Genomic DNA, 22,139 nt, shown 5'->3' on the forward strand with positions numbered 1-22,139 from the left:
AAATGCAGATGTAAAAGGCAGGGGAAATTGGCTTTGTAATGTGCCAACCAATTAATGTCTTTATTCAGCTCCAGTGATAAATTACTGTATTTATGCTTATGAGACCAATGCCATTTTTTTAGCTAGGATCATGCCACTAAATATGTTAGGATCTGTGGCTGAAACATCAAATACGCTGGCTCTTAGTTAGAAAGGAAAGTTGCCTACTGCTTCCAGAGAAAGCCCTCCCAGATTCCTCATTGTGAAGTTATTGATTTACTGGCTTGCCTACCTAGTAATTTAAAGAGGTGTGTAGCGGCCTCTACTGGTACACATTGAGCATAAAAACAAAGGGCCTGCTGCACTGCTTTGTACTTTTCATAGCCTTTTACAGTGCACATCTAATTCACTAGGACTCAATCTTGCACTGCAGCAGAGCAAATGACAACACAAGGTGCAAGGCATCAGAGAAGGAGGCCCAAATGCGTTTAAGAAAAGACGAGCACCAAACCACCACCGATGTGTGTGTTGTGCGAGCGATGCTGCGTTTCTTTCTAGTTCTCTGTTGGAGTCTTTTCCTTGAAATATTGGCTGGCCGCATGTTGTACAGCATATACACACAGGCTGGGATATTATAAGAAAAATACACAATAACCATATTGTGTTCTGTGTTAAATGATCAGCTGTGTTTGATCAGTATGGCTAACACACAATATTATGGCATGTCTCAAGATGGCCAGTGGTCTGTAAAATGTCCGGTTCCTAAAGGTATGTGATTACACGAGAATCTCAGCTGTCATTGAACAACTAAAGCAAGTTTCTGCTCTCACAGGTTTGGAGGAAAGTGACCTGAGTGCACCCAATAGGTTTCAGAAAGCAAATAAAATGATCTCAAAAGTTATTATTATTATTTTTTAAACTCTCCTGATTTTACCAATTTCAAGACGTTCTGAGAGCTGACTCATAACGTTTGAACTCTTAGGGCTGGCAATTCTGTGATTTAGTGAGAAACTGACACTAAATATAAAGTTAGCCTAGCTGCAGTGATACAAAGGGACTATCAAGTTCCCCTCCCCTCAGATGAATAGCACTGGTACATGTGCCACACATATCTGTCAATTGTGTGCTGCCTCCACAACAGATGATGGAAATGGGGGATTTCTTAGGTGGACCATAATTATGTCAGCGGTAGGTAAGAGAAGGGAATAGAAGGGGAGACGTTGACAGGAACCCTGGTGACTTTGCACCCAGTAATGCCCTTTAAGAACCATTGCACAAGAGACACAAATTAGGGCTTCTCCACCTGGAATGGGGATTGAACTAGCCTCTGGCAGCACCTGAACAGCGGGGTATAACGTATAAGCTGCTTCCTCTCCCTTCCATCATGGGGTTGTGCTTGAGTGTGGAGCTGCTCACAGAGCACATAATTTTGACACTGAATCCTGAGGTCCAACCTTTATTCCATAGAACTATTCCCTGAATTTTAAAAATGCAAAATGCTGCCCATGTAAGTGTGCATGTGCCTCAAGGAATCTGCTTATAAAGCGGAGGTGGAAAATAATATATTATACTTGTGCTCAGGCTACATTTGGGTAATCCTCTTGTCTTCAAGGGAATTGCTGTGGATTTATACCAGTTTAAGTGAGATCAGCCAGGCCCACAAGGTTATCATGCTGTCCATTTCCTTGTCAGTGCAGGATTATTTTCTACCCTACTAATTCTAGAGATGAGCCTGAGTTAACCCTCAGATCTGAACAGCCCTGAACTTTGGGACAGGGACAGGTCACAATCTAAAATCAGATTAAGATTCAAATGTTTGCCTCTTCCCCCATCTCTACAATAAACCGGTTCATGACTGGGCCTGATTCACTACTGCATTACTCCATTTTGCACTGATATTACTCTGTTGATCGTACAGACTGGATAATTGCAGTGGTGAATGAAGATGTGGACTCCCGCAAACTTTCGGTAATTTGATATTGAGATCTGGATCCACACTTTGGATCCCAGTCCCATGTCTAGTATTTTCCAGTGCCTTGTCCATTCTAGTTTTAAATGCCTCTGGCAAAAGCATCTCTCTTTTTCCTTTTGAGAGATTAACACATTTCAGTGGATATACATTTTCAGCCTAAATTTCCTTTTGCTCAGTTTCATCCCTTTACTACTAGTTTTATACTCATGAACTATCAGGACATTTCCTGTATTTCCTGAAGAGCTGACAGAAGAGCCCGTTAACTGTGTCTTTAAGCTCCATAATGATCATTTTATTTTTTAACGTAAGACTCTAGTTCTGTTCCTTACAGAGTTAGCCTCATATAAGCTAATAGCTATCATGGAAAGGAGCAAAGCTTTGTTTCTACAGCAGCTAATGAGCTGATTTAATGTAAAAATCTGGGGTGGAATTGAACCGGGGACTTCTGGAGCTTAGTGCATGAGCATCTACCTCCTGACCTAAAAACAAACTGCTTATTAGCAAAGACTGTAGAGCAGACTCATTATTCTCTCTGTAAGTGATCTTGGTGCCACTACATGGGACAGTACACTACACCCAAAAGGTGAGAGAGTGGGGGTATATTTACACACATGCACGTACACACAGCATTTTTATATAGCAGTTAAGTCTGAGTGTTCCTTCCAAGAATTATCTTGCTGATCTTCCCCATTATCATTAGTCTAGCCCAGTACAGCTGGGTTAGAATACCTGACAAACATTCTTTTCTAGCCCCACCCTAAAATTCTTAGGTTGGCCTTTGCTGTAAAGATTTTCAGCCCCTCACTAAGACTGGATGGCTGGCGCTCACTCAGGCTGGTGGCATTATATGGGCACATCTCTCCTTGCTGCAGCCTCTACTACAAGGGGTACTCCCTCCTCTTGTTCCCCAACAGAGTTTCTTGGAGCCCATGGGGGCGCACTAAATAGTACCATATCCCTACTCCTCACCACTCCAGCAGGGCCAAAGGAGAAAGGAGCAAGTTGCCACTGCACTGGGTGTAAGTATGGCAGCTGTTGCAGTCCATATCTCTTCCTAACAGTGCCTGCCTACCAACTCCACACCACAGTATGAAGAGCTGCTGTTAGGATGGAGCCCAGAGGCATATTTCCTCACCACCAGTGCCACCACCATGCAGGGGAAAGTGGCTCTCCTCCAAGCAGGGGGAGACCTATTCTCATTCACACCCATCCACTAGGTCTAGAGAGAACCATTCCCCCACTCTGAGGCAAAGTTTAGACTGTAGGCTTCTTTCGGAAGAAGCTTTTTCAAAAGAGATCTTCTGGAAAAACTTCTTCCGAAAGAGAGCAGCCACACAGCAAAAGCTGTCCACTGAATGGACGCTATCTCACATGTAAGCTGTGATTACTATGGATGGAGTGGCCACCAGGGCACCTGTGCTTTTTCCTCTTTCCTCTTCTTTAGAAAGGACTCCCTCTTCCACGTCCACCCATGCCTTTTTCCAAAAGAGCTCTTTCGGAAAAAGGCTTCTTCCTCATGGAATGAGGATTACCAGTGCCGGAAAAACCCATCTGTTCTGTTGATTTTCTTTCGGAAGAATGCAATTGCAGTGTGGATGTAATTTAAGTTTTTCTGAAAAAAACTCTGTAGTGTAGACATACCCTAAGTGTTCAGGCAACTTTTGTGCACACACCAGCCAGTGGGATAGCTGCTGCTCTACCCAGTCCCACATGCCAACCAGAGGAAACCCACCCATGTTTAAAACCAAGATGAACCCATTCCCCAACTGACTACTCAGTGCACCACCAGGGGGACCCACTTCCCCATGACCAACTGACTTTCAGTCAGAGATCACAGGACAACCTCTGCCCCTGGAGGATGTTCAGCTGCAAGCACTGCAGCTGCCAGGGAGTGATGTCATTTAGAGGAGCCTTCCTGAGAGCCTGAAGGAGGATGAAGAACAGGGAAGTGCTCTGGGAGGGATTAAATCAGAGGTATGGGGAAGGGGATTTTCTGCTAGCGAGTCTTCAGGGATGGATGTTGGGTGGAGAGATGTGATGGGGAATGATATTTTACTTGGGAAATAATATTTGTATCACCAATTCAGGCAGAACATTTTGTGGGGTGTATCCTTGTTCCCCAGGACGAAGCAGAGTGAGGAGGGGTGCAGTGAGCCAGCAGAGGGTTTGGTGTGGGAGCGAGGAGGCAAGCCATGGGTGGGCACAGGGGTTGAGGAACAGGTGAGCGGCAAGCCAATAACAGGCAGCTTAGGGTGTGTGTCTCACACAAGGCATGGGAGGTTTGGCAGGGGAATGAGGAGGTGAGTGGTGGATGGGCATGAGCCAGGAACGAGGAGGTGAGTGGCGGACAGATCTGAGTCAGGGATGAAAAGGAGGAAGGGGAGGGGCAGAGTCTGGGGTGAATTGAGGGTTGGGCCAAGGGCAGAAGAGGCAGGACAAGGACCTAGCCTTCCCCAGGGGAAGCTTTATCCACCATCCTTGCAAACAATTTCTTTCTAATATGAAAGGATCTGGAACAGTGCTATGTAGTGCCTCCCTGTCACATACACAGGGACTGTCACTTGAAAAGTTTATACTGCAGTTTGTACCCAGCCCAGAATCACATTGAGTTTGCTTGCCATTATTCCTTGAGATGGAATAATAATATTTAATATTTGGCATTTATCATACCTTTCACCTGAAGATCTCAAAGGGCTCAACAGATAATAACTAATTAAGGCTCACAACATGCTTACGTAGTAGGCATTATCCCAATTTTACAGCAGAAGAAACTGAGGCACAGAGAAGCCAAGTGACTTACCCAAGATCACAATGATTACAGAGTAGTGAACAGAACCCAGAAATCCTGACTCCTAGTCTGCTGGTCTAACCATGAGAATATGCTCCTTCCTTTCTCAACTTCAGATTCGTTTCATTATGTTACATCTATATCTTTAACCATTTTACATCCCTAGGAGTTATTCTTGTATTAACTCTGTGATCCCTGGAACTTTTTGCAAAACAGAAAAAATGGACATTTCCATTACTCCTTCTTTTTAATCAAACTATGAAATGTTGATGAACATTTTCATCAACATTTTGCAGTTTTAAAGTTGCTGACCTGTTCCTTGTTTTCCTGAGAAATGGGGGGAAATGGACATTTTTGTAAGGAGACTTTGAAGAATTTAGACTAGTTTTCATCCTTATACATGTTTACAGTAAGTAAATAAATAATAAGTGTTAATAACAACACTAGGAATATTTAAATTATCATAGTGCTGATGACATTATTTTAAAATAATTTGTACTTAAATACCTACAAATAGACCAACATCATAGACAAACACTCTGAAGTGTGCGTCATCACTTTTGAGATTTATTATTTATCTTCCCTACATTGCGGATAGGGAAGCTAACGTAGAAAAAATTGAATGACTTATTCATAGACACAAAGTGAGTAAGTGGCAGAGAATCCTGAATCTTGACTCAGAATCCTGTTCTTTTTTTAACTACTAAGCCATACTATTTAATATATCTGTGAATTTAATGCAGGATTTATTAAGTTCTCCTTTCGGATCTTTACTATTGAAGTTCAATAAAACCAGGCTAGAGGGGACCCAGAAAAAGAGAAGCAAGAGTGTTAAGAAAACTAGAGTGAAACTCCAGAGGATGAATTAGGGCTTTGATTCAGGAAATCACTCAAGCATCTCTTTAGAGTAAAGTGACCGTTTAAGTGTTTTACTGAACTGGGTTTAAGGTCTGATCTAAAACCAATTCATTAACCTAAGTGGGCTTTGGGTCAGATATTAGGAGAGCCACAGAGAAGCCTGGGTGAGGTAACTGAGGCTAGTAAAGGAGGTGAGCAAATATTTATGGATTTGTCAAACTTAGTTAATATCCAAAAAATTTTCTCAGGTGCGCTGAAAAAAAAAATCTTTAAATCTGAAAGCCCTGAGACTGAATCCATGGAAGTACTTAGATATCATGTTGGTCAGGTGCATGACAGACAGAAAGATCAGTGAACTGTAACATGAAGGGGTGGGCCCTGGTGGGAGCCGTTAAGGGGCAGGGCTCAACTCAGGTGGCAAATTTACAGATTTTTCCCCTAGGGGAGTTCACTCAGGAAAGTGCTGATGAGTTTCACTTACTCCTGAGTCTGGTGGATATTGAAAGCTGTGACTGAAAAACCCGATGCTGCTCTTCATTTCCCTCTGACTGAGAGGCCTGCTCCCCAGAACAGCCAAGACCTGCTTGGATCAGCTTTGAATTCCTATTTCTGCTAGCAGCTGCCTAGCATGTCCATGGGATTTCACTGAGCCAGTTTAAGACTCGTAGTCAGACAGTTTAAACCCATTAGCTCCCAGCTAGTGGAGTAAATTTGCTCAGGCAAGTCCGGCTCTCAGGCAATTTGGGCCAATCAAAACCAAACTGAGAAACAAAAAAACTATAAATTTAATAAAGGTTGTAGCCTGCATTGAAAGAGCTAAACAAAATGACTCTGGTTAGATCACTGTCTGTGACCTCTCTTAATGGGCTTCCTCAGTGGGAAGATGAAGACCTGCCAGTGGAGGATTTATTGCTCTTTGAAGTGGCTTGGGAAGTTACCAATAAAGGTCTGTACAGCACTTTACATATTAATATGATTGTTTGGGGGGAGTGTGTATGTGGGGAGGGACAGAGGAATGGATGCAAATGTAAATAAGTGAGAACTGTGGAAATGAATGCTTTGTAAATGCAGCTAGATGTTATATTCAGATAGCATTTAGGAATTGTATTGAAAGAAGTGTGTCAGTCTGCATGAGCATGGAAACTTGTGTGATTGTATATGTGCTACATCTGTGTGTGCTTGTTCATAATGCATGTGTGTAACCCATCTATTCATATTTTTCTGTGTACAGTTTGTGTACCCACCACAAAAATGTGTGTGTAAGTGCTGTGTATAGGTGTGTGTAGACTTATGGATGTTACTGTGTTTATATTACAATGATGTACATGTACGTGAGACTTATTTTTTTTAACCAATGGAAAATCTCTGCAAATGCAAAGCATGAAGAGAAGTATTTATAAGACCACAAATATATTTAAGTGCAATAATTTTTCTTCAGCTTTCCCTTGCAGAATGAAAGGTCAGATTCTCAATTGGTATAAATTAATATCATTCCACTAAAGTCAGGAGTAGAGATCAGAAGTCAATGGGGCTGCATTGATTTACACCAGTTAAAAAAATCTAGCCAAATATTTACAAGCATGTCTAAAGGCAGATATTGCACGCGAGCATTCACGATTTGTGCACATGATCATGTTTGAACTCTGCACATTGCTCTAGCTACTATGAATTCTCTCAGTCACTTCAGATGTGAAGTGCTTTATATTTCTGTTCTACTTCAGCAAAGGGGAAAAGGCACTAAAGTTGCTGCCTAAATGAGTTACTAGAAGTCAATGATTGACATTGTGTATCTTGCTGTCTGGGTGGTAAATAAAGAGAAGATTAGTTGAGGAATAGATTGTAATTATCAGTAACATCTGAACCCTAGAAGAAGAACAGATAGTCTTAAGGCTAACATTCTACCTGGAGCATAGTGCTTACTTTTACCAATGTGTGTGGCAAGCAATTGGCAGGTAGATGGCAGCAGAAATCTGGCTAAATTAAAGGGTTCTGTATAATGTATAAAATAATTCTTCAGTGTAAATTTTTTCTGTGCATTTACAAAGCAATACCAAAGGCCATATTCATAATGAAGTAGCTCAACTGACCTCAGGGAAGCTACATGGATCTACTCTACTGATACAGCCCAGATAAATTATTTGGAGCTCCGCAAATTGGAACACAATTTGTTAACAGTTGCACCAAGTAACAAACTGATCCTTTGTCAACCTGAACCTTAGAACTGATTGAATTAGCCATAGCAAACAGTACCTTACATCAGAGCCTTCTCACAAACTGTCTGTTAACTCATTGTGGTTTGAAGTGCTTGTTCAAATTATTATTTATATAGTTAAACACATGTTTTTTGCAAAGTCTTTGTAGGTTTGGTTCCTTCAGGTAATGGATATTTTGCCTGTCTGTTTGGGCCATCCAAGTCATGTACTTTGATAATGTTTCCTGATAGCCTGACCTCACTCTTCTAAACAGCAGTAGTTCTTAGAGAAATCTCTGGTGCTGTATGTCTCCCAGGGCAAGGGTGGGGAGCACTTTAGAGTCATAGGTAAACAGGCCTAAGCAATGTTAGGACATAGGAAAAAATATAGTTTCTTCCTTTGCACAAGAAAGAACAGAATACTAGGCTAAATACGTGCCCCTTATAAGCCCTAAGATTTAAATATTGATGGATTCCTTCCTGGCTGGGGGTAAAGGACTGGAGGAAGAGACATAAGCTAGGATAACTTTGGGTCTCGTTTTCATTTAAGCTAATGCCCAGTAACAACACTCTGAGGCTTTGTCTATACTACGGCTTTTGCCAGAAGAGGCAATGCAAATGAAGCGCTGATTAGCATTTTGTCGTGCTTCATTTGCATAATCTATTCTGAGCTGTTTTTGCACAAGGGTTTTTGCACAAAACCAAGCAGTGTTAATGTGTCTGTTTTGCGCAAAGACTCCTTTTTGCACAAAACGGACACATTGTGCTGCTTGCCATAGTCATTAGCATGGATTAGTGAAGCTTCCATTACTTTTGAGAGTTTCTAATGACTTCTTTTTGCAGCTAACTATACTTACTGAGGCATTTTGATTAATATTTACATATTGTCTGTATGATTCAATCTATCGTATAAATCAAGATAGAAAGGGGAGCAATGTTTTAAAAAATACTCCAGGCAGGTGACCAGTTCTGTATCACAGAAATATACATCTACTAGCTCAGTATTCAGGCCCATTACAGTGCTCCTGGAACTAGGGATGTTAAATTTAGATTAATGGACTTATCTAATAGTTGATGCAATTTGCATTGACTATTGAACTAGTCGATAAGGGTGCCTTCGCCTTTGGAGTGTAGCAACAACACAAGGTGCAAGTGCTGCAGGATTGCGGAGCCAGCGTGCGCCCGGTGGCATTTCAAAGCGGCAGTGCTGCACAAAGCCCGGGTCAGCGGGGGAGTCTCTAGCTGACTCTGGACTCCACATGGTGCTGCCTCTTTGAACCCCTCGCTGCCTCTTTCTGATAGAGGCAGCAAGGGGGCAGGGAGCAACTGGTCAGCTAGTTGTTCACATCCCTACCTGGAACACTGTTCATTCAAGCTTATAATGCAAAGCTGCCTGGAAATGCCACTGCTAACACCTCCACCCAAATGCCAGCTTCAATATCTACCTCACCTCAGCTCACCTTCCCCGTGCATCACTTCTTCCCATCTCTCTGGCCCTCTTCTTTTCAACAGCTGTTCCTCTGCAGTTCTTTCTTTCCTCTCACCAGCAGGGATGGGAGTTTTATTAGTTTTGGGAGATGCAGGGGTCAAGTGAATGAGCGGTGGGTACATAGTATGTGTGTAGTTTATGTACCTATTTATTTAAGTATGCATGAGTATCTGAGAAATCGTTAGGGCTATGTCAGCTCTGGCGCAAGATCGCGCCAGTGTAATGCAAATGAGGCTAAGCGTGGAATATTGCCGAGCCTCATTTGCATATCTAATGAGCCACCATTTTTGCCTCTTCTTGCGCAAGAAAAACCTTCTTGAGCAATGCCACTATGCTGATTATTTTCAGGAATAACGGCATTGTGCAAGAGGGTTGTTCTTGCTCAAGAAGGGGGCAGTGTAGACAGCTCCTTCTTGCACAAGAGCCTCTTCTGCAAAATGGCGGCTCATTAGATATGCAAATGAGGCTCGGCAATATTCCATGCTTAGCCTCATTTGCATAGCTCTGGCGCAAGATCGCGCCAGTGTAGACATAGCCTAGGTGTTTAAAAATAGAATGGGAAGAGCACAACATGTAGAAAAGAGAAGAAGGAGAATGATACACTGGAGAGAAAGGAAAACTACAATTGGTCAGCATTTTTTTTTTTACAAAAATGTCTCTTCCATGAAATAAATACTTTCTCACTAAATAAAATCTGTTTTCATATTTTAAGAGATTTCTCAACAAATTATTTCACTTTTTTTAAGTGGGAAAACCCCACTTTCTCTCATTTCCCTTTAATTAAAAAAAAAGTGAGGTTTTTATTCCCTTTTCATTCGCATATTTATTTTTCCATTACTACTCTATTTGGAAAAGGGCAGGGAGGAGTTGTGGCTTAAAAAAAAAAAGCAAGAAGAAAAGGGAGTGGTGGTTTGTTCTGCATTGAAATAAATTTCAAAATTATTCAGTTTTGACTAAAAATTTTGAATGGAATAATTTTATTTTTGTTTCCTGAAAATTTTTCTTGGCATATTTTTACATCTGCTATGAAGCACACACAGAAACAGACAGTTGATACAGCAGTTGTTTAAAAAGAAGTAAAGATAATAAATAAAAGAACAGAAAAAAGGAAGAGATGAGAGAATAAAATAAAGAAGAAAGTAAGTTCCAGTTCTCTCTGCCATCATTATTTAGCGAAGGTTAATATCAAAACAGAAAGATACCTATCACATCAATAGGTCAGTGAATTTGGCTTAAATTGTCAGTGGGAGAGCTATTAGACTAATACCAATTTGCGTAACAAAATGTTTTCGGGAGAATGGTGGAACATTGATTTTTAGCACACGCTGGGTATAAATATGAACTTTGTACATCAGTTTATATGCTATCAACAGAGGGTAACTTTAGGGTAGATGACCTCTTAAACTAGAGACTGCCCCAAATCCCACAGTTCAAATTTTAGTTCTGAACAACACTAAGCTTCAGTGGATGTCTGAATCTAAAAACAAACATGCATTCAAAATTGGCAGCTAGTCTGCCATCTCTATAATGAGCCAGACCAAAACTGTCAAAACACTTTTGAACTTTGGGGGAACTTGAGATTCAGATCCAAATTTTGCAAAATTTGTTCCCATTTCTCCCTTCATTGTTTTTATGAAGCAGGGGTGGAGAACCATTTTTGGGTCAGGGGCTGCTGACCCACAGGAAAATCAGTCGGGCCGGGGGGAGGGCGTACACAAGAGAAGCAAGCAAACCCTCAAACATAGCCCCCGACTGAGAAGCAGAAGAATGCTCCCCACAATCCTCTTGCACACCAGAGCTTAGGGGCTTATATATATGCAGAGGCATCTGTTCCCACGAGTCCCACTTTCACATGGCAACAGAGGGACAACTGAAATTGCTGTAGCCAGACAATGCACAGGTTTTTGTAGCAAGTTCATTCTGCAGATTTTACTGCATTCTTTGAAATCAAAGCCTTAATTATTTTTAATGTTTTCACTCCCTATTCTAATGGAGGTAGTAAAACAGTGCATTATAATTGTACTTGCCCTGTCAGACTGACCTGATGCAACACAGCACGCAACAAGGGGTGCTCTTTGATCAGCCTCCCTTTTTCCCCTTATTCATCTTAAAGCAGTAACACCTTCCCAGCCTTGATCTAGTCTGTCATGTGCTAACATGGCCACAGCTGGTTTTATCATCTTAGGAATGATGTGCATTGACCTAGTAACCGAGATGCATGCTTTTGGGACATTGCATTGAGATTACTACAATGAACTCTGTACTGGGCTCCGTAAGGCGCTGATCCACCACCTGCAGCTGCTGCAGAATGCATCAGCACAAATGTGATTGAAGCTGGCAGCAAAAGGATGCAATCCACCCTTGGCTCCATTCCCTAACCGGCTGCTTCCTGTTGTGTTCCTTGTGCTTCTGGAGAGCTTTTTAAAGGCAGAAATGGCAGCTCCTTTCAGCATGTGCTGGCATTGCCGCCATTCCTTCCCTTTGAAAATATCTCCCTTTTTAAGTGGTTGGTTCCCAAAATATGTTACTAGTCCCAAGACTGGGTCTTTTGCCACAGAGAAGAGAGGACTCGAGTAATAAATAGAAAACAGACTCCTTGTGGAGGCTGCTGTATAATAGGGCTCAATCGTGCACCGTTATAGTCAATGGTGGTTGAGTCAGTCCCTTGGGCCTACCCTAGACACAGGTTTTGCACAGGTGTGACTATTTTGTGTTATGGTTACAACCTTTTTAAATCAAATAGTTACACCAGTACAACTCCCTGAATGGAGCCAGTTATACTGGCAAAAAGGTGCCTTAGAACAGGGTTTTTCAAACTTTCTTTCTCAGGACCCAGTTGAAAAATAATATTGTTGATGCCTACAATCCAATATCATTTTATCTTTTGGCTAGAGTGTGGGCTCTGGGGTGTGGGAGCAGGCTCTGAACTGGGACATGGGGTGGGATGTGGGCTCTGGGATGGAGCAGGGAATAAGGGCTATGGGGTGCAAGACAGGCTCAGGGCTGGGGCAGAGGACTGGGACATGGGCTTGCCTCTGGTGGCTCCTTGTCAGCGGCACAGTGGGGGTTTGAAGACAAGTTTCCTGCCTGTCCTGGCATCATGAACTGCACTGCATCCCTAGAAGCATCCAGCAGCAGGTCAGGCTCTTAGGGAGAGGCACGAAAGCGGCTCCATATGGCACTTCCCATTGGCTGGGAATTGGTCAGTGGGAGTGTGGAGTCAGTGCTTAGGGTGGAAGCAATGCAATGGGCCTTGGGGCCTTCCCCCCTAGGAGCCAGGCCAGCTGCTGGCCACATCTAGGGCACTGTGCAGTCTGCAGTGCCAGGATGGGCAGGAACCCTGCCTTAGCATCTCCACTGGTCACCCTACAGTAGGGGTAGGGAATCTTAGGCCCATGGGCTGGATGTGGCTCTCTGCTTGCCTGGATCCGGCTCTTGAGGCTCAGGGCCCCCCCCATCGTTGGGAAGCCCACGCTGGCGCGCCATCCTCCCTGATTCCCCTCCCTCCCCCGGGGATGTAGCACACACAATCTACTAGCCTGGGCCCCCCTAGGTTCTGGTGGGCAAGGGGAATGTAGGGAGTGTCTTTCTCCTTCTCAGTTGGGGGCCACAATGAGGATTTTTTTCCGCTTCTCACTTATGTCCAGCCCCCGACTAATTTTTCTGTGGATGAGAGGCCCCCAACCCAGAGACGGTTCCTCACCCCCAGGGGCAGACTTGCCTGGCAGGATACCGGGAATTTCCCGGTGGGCTGTCGTCTGAAGGGCTGTGTGATGGGGTGATATGGCCCCGCACTCGCGGCCGGACCAGCGTGGACATGAAGCCGGGGCCGCAACTGGTGGCCTGGCAGCAAGAAGCGGGGGACACGCTGGAGCAAGCGGTGTCCACTGTGGCCGGGAGTAAAGGGGGCGGGGTGGGTGTGCCTGAGCGCTGCCACAGGGGGCAGGCTGGACATGCGGAAACATCCGGATGCCACGTTAAGGGGAGGACCAGGGCATGACGCGATGCCTGGACACCACTGCGAGGGGTGGGGTGAGGAGAGGAGAAAGCGGGCCCTTCAAAAGGGTACCGCCAGTGCACAGTGGGGGGAGGGAAGGAGGAAGGTAAACAGGAGAGGAGCGAGCCAGGAACCAGGGACTCAGGGAGGGGCCAAGAGGAAGACCCGTCGGTAAGATGCCAGGAGGAGGAAATGGAGTGAAAGGAAGTAGCCCAGGATGGGGCCGGGAACAGAGGCCTGCGGACTGGCAAGTTGAGGGCTACAGCCCAACCAGTCAGGACAGGGACAAAGGGTCCCTGTATCCTTAGGGTCCTGGGGTGAGGCTCGGAGAGAGGAAGAGCCCGAGCCTCCCTTTCCCACTGAGGACCCCCCCCCGCCCGATTGAACCCGGATTCCCAATCACGGTTGGCGCAAGTGGCCGTTAATGCCAGGGGTATCCAGAAGCCCTAAAGAGGGGTCTGGTCCCTGCTGGTCTGACCAGGTCGGGGCCCTGGAGGGAGGGCAAGAGTAAAGAGATGGTCCAGAAGACGTCCCAGGCAAGGGCATGGGGACTCATGACCCCCTTACAGGCCGGCTGGTGGCTGCTGGAGGAGGAGGGGGATAAACACGGCAAGCCGCTCCTGGGGCAGGGAAAGGGGAAGGGACACACAGGGGTGACGACATGAGGAGGGCCATTCTCAACCCATTTCCTGGGCCCATTTTGATTGCCAGTCCGCCCCTGCTCATCCCTGCCCTACAGCAAGGTGACTTAGTGCCTGACATTCTGCAACCAGTAGTAGGTCACGACCTGCAACTTTGCCAACCACTGCCTTAAAACAATATAACTTATTCCCATCCCCTTACAGGAATAAGCATATCACCATAAGCACAGGTTACAACAGTACAACTGTATCTACAGTTGGGGTTTGTACTGCTTTAACTACATCGTTATAGTTAAGAGATGCAACTCCTGTGTGTAGACGAGTTACAAATTCTCTCTCGCGTGCTCTCTCAGCTTGCAAACTGAGGAACACAGTCTGTGATAGTGTCACCACACAGGATACAAATCCTGATGCATATTAAATAATCATTGTATAGACCACTCGCTACAGGTTTGCGTCTTATGTTTATGGTCCCAGTAACCTGTAAGGGAAAAATGGGGGCTGGTTGTATCTTTATTTCTGCAGCTTTACCATGTGAGCTATAGATTTGTTTTTTCCCCCCACTGAGACAGTTTTGAATATGGAGCAAAAACTTTTATTTGCATTATGATCTGTTTTAATAATTATGTATATTATGGAATTTTAGCTGCATTGTTTTTATTGTAAGACTTAAAATGATATGGGTGATGGAAGTTTTTTAAATTTATGATTCTATGAATCTTCTGTCCTTCCGCTGTTTCCTTGTTTGTTCTCACAAGGTGGACTATTTATTTAAAAGAACAGGATTGTAATGAAGGGACTAACTTTAAAATAGGCGCATAAAACTTATAAATGCAAACTAGATAATTGTTATACTTTTTCCATAGATTCCAAGGCCAGAGGGAACCACAATGATCATCTAGTCTGCTCTCCTGTATAGCATAGGCCACTTGCCCAAAACAGTTACTTGAGCAGAACTTTTAGAAATATCCAACTTCTGCAGTGTAAATTGATGTAGTGGTTAATTGCCTTCACTGATAACACAGTAGAGCTTTCTTTCAGTCTTGAAGTTCACAATAGATAGATTTGCATGTGTAAAGGCCTGTTCGTGTGCCCATCAGCTGCACATGCATTTTATAGGGCACAATTTTAAAACGGTAGCCTGCTGTTCAATTCCACAGTACTGATGGGGAAATCAGATTTGGCAAAATGTTTGCTGCAGATGTCAGCTGATTCATGTTAATGAATCATGGACCTAATCCTTCAAAGAGCTAAGCAACTCAGCTCCCATTGGCTTCATAATAAATGAAGGCATGAAGGGTCAGATTAGCAAAGTACCCTTTCAAAAATCTGGCCCTTATTATCTAGAAAAAGTCACAGAATTTGGCCTTCATAATGATCTTTGGGCTTTAGTCACTGTTGAATTACTTCCATTTAACTAACTCAGTGGAGTTATGCCAATGTAAGATTAGACTGATGTAATGGTGTATTTGGTCTCTTGCTTGTATTTTATACCTAGACTTTGACTCCTATCTTCTTCCACTTTCCTTTCCATATGCTGCATCTAAACACAGTACTTTTGATCACCTTGTCCTGGTATTGTGGAATTCCCTCCCTAAAAAATGTGCATACCTGTTTCATTTTTTTCATTCTAGTGATCTGTTAACTAAGTTATTTATTTGCGAATGGGATATTCTGTTCTATTTGGTTAGCATGTTACTTGTTTATGTAATGTATAATATACCAACCAGTGAAAGATGTTGTAGACATTGATATCGGTGAAAGAGTTATGATGGAATACAGTGCCTTTTTTTAAAAGACATTACTTCAAATCCAACTCGGATCAGTATCAGCTAGAAATCATTACTGCCTGATGCTTTCCAGTGGCTTGTGAGTAATAAATTGGAGGTTGCCAGTCAAATTCCCAATGTGGAAGGCAGCTACATCACAAGGAATTAGTTTTTAAAATGACAACTGCCAAAGCAAAAAGCTTACCTGTCCCCTATCTGCAAATACTAGATTAGGCAATAGAAAATATATGAATGGAAGATTCAAATTCTGTGCCTTGGGGGCCAATCTGAAATTTCCAGGGATGTACAGATCCCAGATTTTTATTGTGTCCTTTATCTAGATAAGGGCGAGCTAGACAAAAGTCTGAGAATAAGCACAATGCGCTGATTCCACATTAGTGGGCATGACATTCAAAAATAGAATCTAGCAGATAACAGTTGAGTGAAAATTATACTGTATCCACGTAGAACTTTAGAGAGATCCTATATAACAACCCAAGTGATATTTAGCTAACTCTCCCATGCTTAGGCAAAGTGCTATGGGATTACAACTTAATTACCACATGAGGACTGCATGTGATAGCATCCCATTTTTAAATATAGGGGATGAAATTCTGGGCCTATTGATGTTAATGGCAAACCCCCTCCTACTTCCATTTACTTCACTAGGGCCAGGATTTCACCCAGAATTTTGAAAATGAAAAGTAATTACACTGGAAGTGTCCCTGACCCACACTACCAGAAAAATGAAACAAAAAATAGGACTGTGTAGCACTTTAAAGACTAACAAGATGGTTTAATAGGTGATGAGCTTTTGTGGGCCAGACCCACTTCCTCAGATCAAAAATCTGAGGAAGTGGGTCTGGCCCACGAAAGCTCATCACCTATTAAACCATCTTGTTAGTCTTTAAAGTGCTACACAGTCCTGTGTTTTTGTTTCAGCTGCACCAGACTAACACGGCTACATTTCTACCACTACCAGAAAGATGTAGACCTGGAAATGAATTTGGTACCAAATGCCCATCTCATCCTGATGCTTTTTTAATTTATTTTCTTTTACAGTTGGTGGCATCTATACTGTGATCCAGACAAAAGCCAAAATTACTGCTGATGAATGGGGTGAAAATTATTTTCTGATCGGTCCCTATTTTGAGCAAAACGTGAAGACTCAGGTAGAGGTGTGTGAGCCGCCAAACCCAGCAATTAAGAAGGCAGTGGACACATTGAAAGGTCAGGGGTGTCAGGTAAATGAGATCTGCCACTGCTCTCTATGGCAACTAAGCTGATGCTGAGGAGATTACAGTTTTGGTTAATGCTCTTGTCGTTCCACTTGACACTGTAGTCCTGGTCAATGTTCCAAAAGGAAAGGCTCAGAGCCATTAACTCAGCGTTAGAGTAGCAAAGTCAATTCATTAAAGGTTATTTTTGAGAGAGAACCAGTTTATCCAATTACATGTTTTAAGAGTCATTTATCTGCAAGTCTACTTAATTGGATTAATGACTTACTTTGCCAGTCCCTAAATACAGTGAGATTTCAGTAGACATAATATGACCTTAGGCTGACTGAACTGTTGTGTAATTCTCTTATTGCATTTGGCCTTCTCTTGCTGATGAATAAACTCTAATAGGGAATAGCATTTCACCACACTATGATCTTGCTTGTCTAGCAAGCACAATGGAAGATTTGAAAGCTAGACATAACTTTTTTATTTTTTTTATATGCAACTGAGAGACAGAACCTGCTTTCTAAAGCCAGTGTAGCCCTGGAAATAGTGTGGTGCTCCCTCCTCCTCATTTTAATATGTGTTGCATTAATTTTATTTCCAAAAAAGAAAAGGAAAATAGTTTTGTGATCAGTGCACAAAACAGGGAGCTAGTGGATCTGGGTTCCATTCCCTCTTCAGACAAATGTGACCGAGCATACACAGGACATATCTTCCAGCAGATCTGTGTGTCAGTTTCTCCAGCCATAAAATAGAGATAATATTGCTTCACTTCCTTCACGCGGGTGGTGTAGATTCTTTTCCTTCCAGTGCATCAGCAGCAGACCTGCTTACTAAATTCCAAACAGTTACATCTGTGCGAACCACTTGACAACAAGGGTGTTGCACAAGAATAGGAGAGGGTCTAATGTGGCCTATAGAATCTTTACGCTCCAAGGGAAAAAAATTTGCCTCTCAGATTCCAGGTGGAGTATGCAAAGCTGTTAGCTAAGAAAAAAAATCCCTTGATTGTAAACTCTGCAAACTTGACCTTGAAAGCATCCAGAGTCAATAGATTTGCAGCCCCTTTATGCCATTTTTGCAAAGCCAAATCTTCAGAGTCGAATCAAGCTATAATACATTTGATATTTGTAAGGAATTTGGCAATTCTCAAACAGAAGTCTAGGGTAATGTTCCTAATGTTGCTGCTGCTTCTGATTTTAGTGTAACTTTTCATAAAGTTAATGATTTACCAAGGATTCTAAATATATACCTACTACTGATTTACAAAGACATGCCTCTGCCATCTAGCAAGCTCTCTTTGAATGGACAGTAATTGCAAACTTTGAGGCCAGATTCATTTCTGTGCTCCTGATGCTTTGACCTGTCTTGAAATGCAAAATAGCTGTAAACCCAATTTAACATGCCAGTTATGCCATGTTTACCTCTGCTTTGTATTGCTGGAGTAGCACAAAACAAACCATACTGATGAATGTGTTCCTGTTATGTCAAATTTAGTTTTTGCCTTTTAATAATGACATTGTAGTTTCTCGTATGTTAGAGTATCCCAGTAATCGCTATATCTAGGCTCCAGTGCTGTATGTCAAACTGATCAGGGCCCTCAGGAATTTATATAATGAGAGAATACGGAAGGGCCGGACCCTCATTTACATTAAAGTCTTAATGTAGGCATAAATTACATTGACTCACTTTGAAACCACTTTGCACTGTCAGAGTGTTGTAATGGGGCCTTTCGAGGTAATGAGGATGAGGCTATAAGGACTCCTCTGTAGTTTTTGTACTGGCGTAACTGTTTTGGTTAGACAGGTGATTATACTGGTACAGCCCCTGAGATGGACACAATTATACCAGCATAAGGTATCTTTTTATACTGGGATATCTTATTCCCCTTTTCTGTACAGGAATAATTATGCTATTGTCACGTATTTTAATATCACTGTGAGTGCATTCGCACTTAGGCCATGTCTAAACTATGATCTATTTTCGAAAGAGGATATGCAAATTCAATGGGAATTTGCATATCTTCCAATTTCACTTTAGAAAGAGGATATTTTGAAAGTGAAAGTAGTCTGGAAGCGGTTTTTTCAGGGGGGAAAACCCTTTTTAGAAAAAAACGCTCTTCCTTAAAAAAATGAGGTTTACGCAGTTTTTTCGAGAGGATTTTTTTCCCCCGAAAAAAACGCTTCCAGACTACTTTTACTTTCAACAGATCCTCTTTCAAAAATTAGATCGGAAGAAGATATGCAAATTCCCATGGAATTTGCAAATCCTCTTTTGAAAAAAAACTTAGTTTAGACGTACCCACAGTGAGGGCTGTACGGTCTTAACCATCCCAGTTTAATTTAAGCAGTATAACTTGACTGTATAGAGGAGGTCTTAGAGTAAATGAGAATGAATTCTAAGGCTGGTCGTAGATATTTTGCACCATTACACTGCACCTCAAATGCCATTAAGATATGAATAAAAAGGGGGCAGTTATGGATCCCAGGTTCCAATCCTGGAAAATGCCAAGTGCCTGCACCTTTTATTTAATTGGGTAAATGTGATCATCACTAGGGATGATTGAAAGTTTTGTCACTTTGAAATATGAATGACAAATACCATTTTGATAGCAAAAGTGTTCTCTCATTTCTCTTCCCATTTATCCACCAATGGAGCAGTTTAAAAATCTTTCAAACTTCAGTAAAAATATAAGAAAATAAAATTGGAAAAAATGTGGTGGTGAATCCTTCACTCCTCTTCTCCCTTCGCTCCCCACAATGGACTAGCATTACTCCACACGTTGCAAAGAGAAACCCCAAATATCCATTTTGTGCGCACAGGGATACCTGTGGCGTTCCCAAATGCTTGTGCTTCTACTCGTGAATTTTGGTATCTATGCAAAATTTGCTAGTTCACTTTAGATAACTCCTTGAGAAACTGGCCTTTTCTGCTAACACCTCTACTTCTCATTAATAGGTATTTTTTGGAAGATGGCTGATAGAAGGCAGCCCATATGTGATGCTCTTTGACATAGGGTCAGCAGCCTGGAATCTGGACAGATGGAAAGGAGAATTCTGGGATGCATGCAACATAGGAATCCCTTTTCATGACAGAGAGGCCAACGATGCACTGATCTTTGGATCGTTAACTGCCTGGTTCTTTAAAGAGGTGCTGTTCTAGACTTTATAACAACAGTAACTTCAAACTATGGATGTGAAAGTTAAACAGTGAATACTGTTAAACAATGAGCCCAGGTTCCTTGGTTAACTTTCATGGTTACACGCAGGCTCCTGGTATGCATGGTTACACGCAGGCTCCTGGTATGCATGGTTACACGCAGGCTCCTGGTATGCATGGGGAGCCAGCTTAAAAGCAGTGCACACCAGCTTCTGGGGAGCTGCCTGCCCTCCATGTGTAACCATGTAACTTCTGAAATGTACATGATTAAACACACTTTAACACTCCTCATTCAAACCTGGATCTGATCAGGATCCAAATCAATTTTGGAATCTCAGTAACTGCACTCTTGGATATTGTACCAAAACCCTAGATATGAAATCTTCTCCCCTTCCCTCCCCACCCCCTCACTGCAATTGTAAGAAATTTCACTCCTGTGATCCAAATTCATGGCTGTATCTTGTCTCTGATTTCAAAGTGTTCTATTGGCAGCAGTGAAAATAACTTAACATTTCTTACAGGTATTGTCCTATTGCAACCAGGGCCCCTGCCAGCTCTTAAAATAGCTCCCTGCTGGCTTTTGCCACAGCTCAGCCAGCTCTTCACAGAGCTGCGCACCTGGGCCTACATGCTTACTTTCACCTCTATTGGACAGTTTAACTGCAGGCTTTCCATGGAAAGACATGTCTGGAATATGGTGTTATATTCATGTTATTTCCACCCCCATGTTTCCCCTTGGGTCCGTGTTCTTTTCTAACACCACATATTTTTCCTACCAATAGCCAGCAATCAGACTGTTGGCAAAAACCCAGGGCAACTTACTTTGCAAAGTTACCGGGTTCTGCCTTCCCTTTAAACCAGTGGTCCCCAACGCGGTGCCCGTGGGTGCCATGGCGCCTGCCGGGGCATTTGTGCGTGCTCGCCGACAACCTGGGCCGGCCCCGCCCCCGGCGTGTGACGCACGGCACGCACCGGTGCCAGGTGTGTGGCGCTCGGGCGGCCCCAGCCCTGGGGCACACGCGGGCGCTCGGGCGTGCGGCGTTCGAGCAGCGCCGGTGCTGGCCCCAGGTGCGCGGCTCGGGTGGCGGCGCCGGCCCCGGGCCCACGGCACAAGGCGCTCGGACGGCCCTGCCCCGGCCCAGGGGCACATGCCGGCGCCGGGTGCAAGGGCATCCCCGTCCCTTGCATGCCCCTGGACGCGTGGCCCCGCCCCATGGGCGCCCGGCGCGTGAGTGGCCCCGCGCCCAGGAGCCTCTAAAGGTTGGGGACCACTGCTTTAAACAATTAACACTGAATCACTCTCTTGGTTTTCTTAAACAAATTAGGGTTCTATACATCAAAAGAGAAAATATAAAGAACAATACAAAAGACTGCATTTTTCAGAGCTCCCTGGTGGACCATGGTGCACTGTTTACTTCACAACCCAGCCAACTCTGCTGACTGATCAGGGCTATGGTCAAGTAGAATGCAGTAGGATTTTCTCATTCAGCAGTAAGCAGATGCTTGGGGACTGCTGAGAAGGGAGTGGTAAGCAGGAGGCAGAGCACTTAACATGTGTCCTTTCACGTTGTTTTCAGCTCTCCAGCCAGTTTGATGACACACCCAACTTGATTGCCCACTTTCACGAATGGCAGGCAGGCGCTGGGCTCATCCTTTCTCGATTTAGGAAACTTCCAGTTGCCACAATCTTTACTACCCATGCCACACTTCTCGGGAGGTACCTGTGTGCTGCAAATATAGATTTCTATAACAAACTTGACCAGGTAAGTGTCTGTTGTCTTGTTTCCTCTTTATGGCACTTCCAATAACTTTTCAATGAAGCTAAAGATTCTGGTGTTAGTACTCTTCCTCTCTAAATGCTAACTAAGGGTATGTCTAGACTACAAGCCTCTTTCAAAAGAGGTTTTCATCTAAAATCTTTCGAAAAAGGCTTTTTCGAAAGAGCGTCTAGACTGAAACTACTCCTTTTGAAAAAGCAAGATGCGTTTTTGAAAGCACGCAGGCTGTCTGGATGCTCTCTTTCGAAAAAGCTCTGTTTGCATTCAAGAACGCCTTTTTGTTTTTAAAGAGCAC

General features: G+C 43.3%; 1 protein-coding gene across 1 annotated transcript in view; it reads left to right on the plus strand.

Moving 5' to 3' along the window:
* Positions 1 to 5,988: 5,988 nt before the first annotated feature.
* The window catches only part of GYS2 (glycogen synthase 2), a 64,003-nt gene continuing 47,852 nt past the window's right edge, over positions 5,989 to 22,139 (plus strand). Inside the window, exons 1-4 of the mRNA XM_006127656.5 lie at positions 5,989 to 6,543; positions 16,747 to 16,928; positions 19,866 to 20,057; positions 21,644 to 21,829. Of these exons, the coding sequence (XP_006127718.1) occupies positions 6,423 to 6,543; positions 16,747 to 16,928; positions 19,866 to 20,057; positions 21,644 to 21,829 (681 nt within the window). The 5' untranslated portion in view covers positions 5,989 to 6,422. The remainder of the gene's footprint in view (positions 6,544 to 16,746; positions 16,929 to 19,865; positions 20,058 to 21,643; positions 21,830 to 22,139) is intronic.

Source organism: Pelodiscus sinensis, chromosome 1, assembly GCF_052426305.1.
Source record: "Pelodiscus sinensis isolate ZL-2025 chromosome 1, ASM5242630v1, whole genome shotgun sequence".
Taxonomy (NCBI): Eukaryota; Metazoa; Chordata; order Testudines; family Trionychidae; genus Pelodiscus; species Pelodiscus sinensis.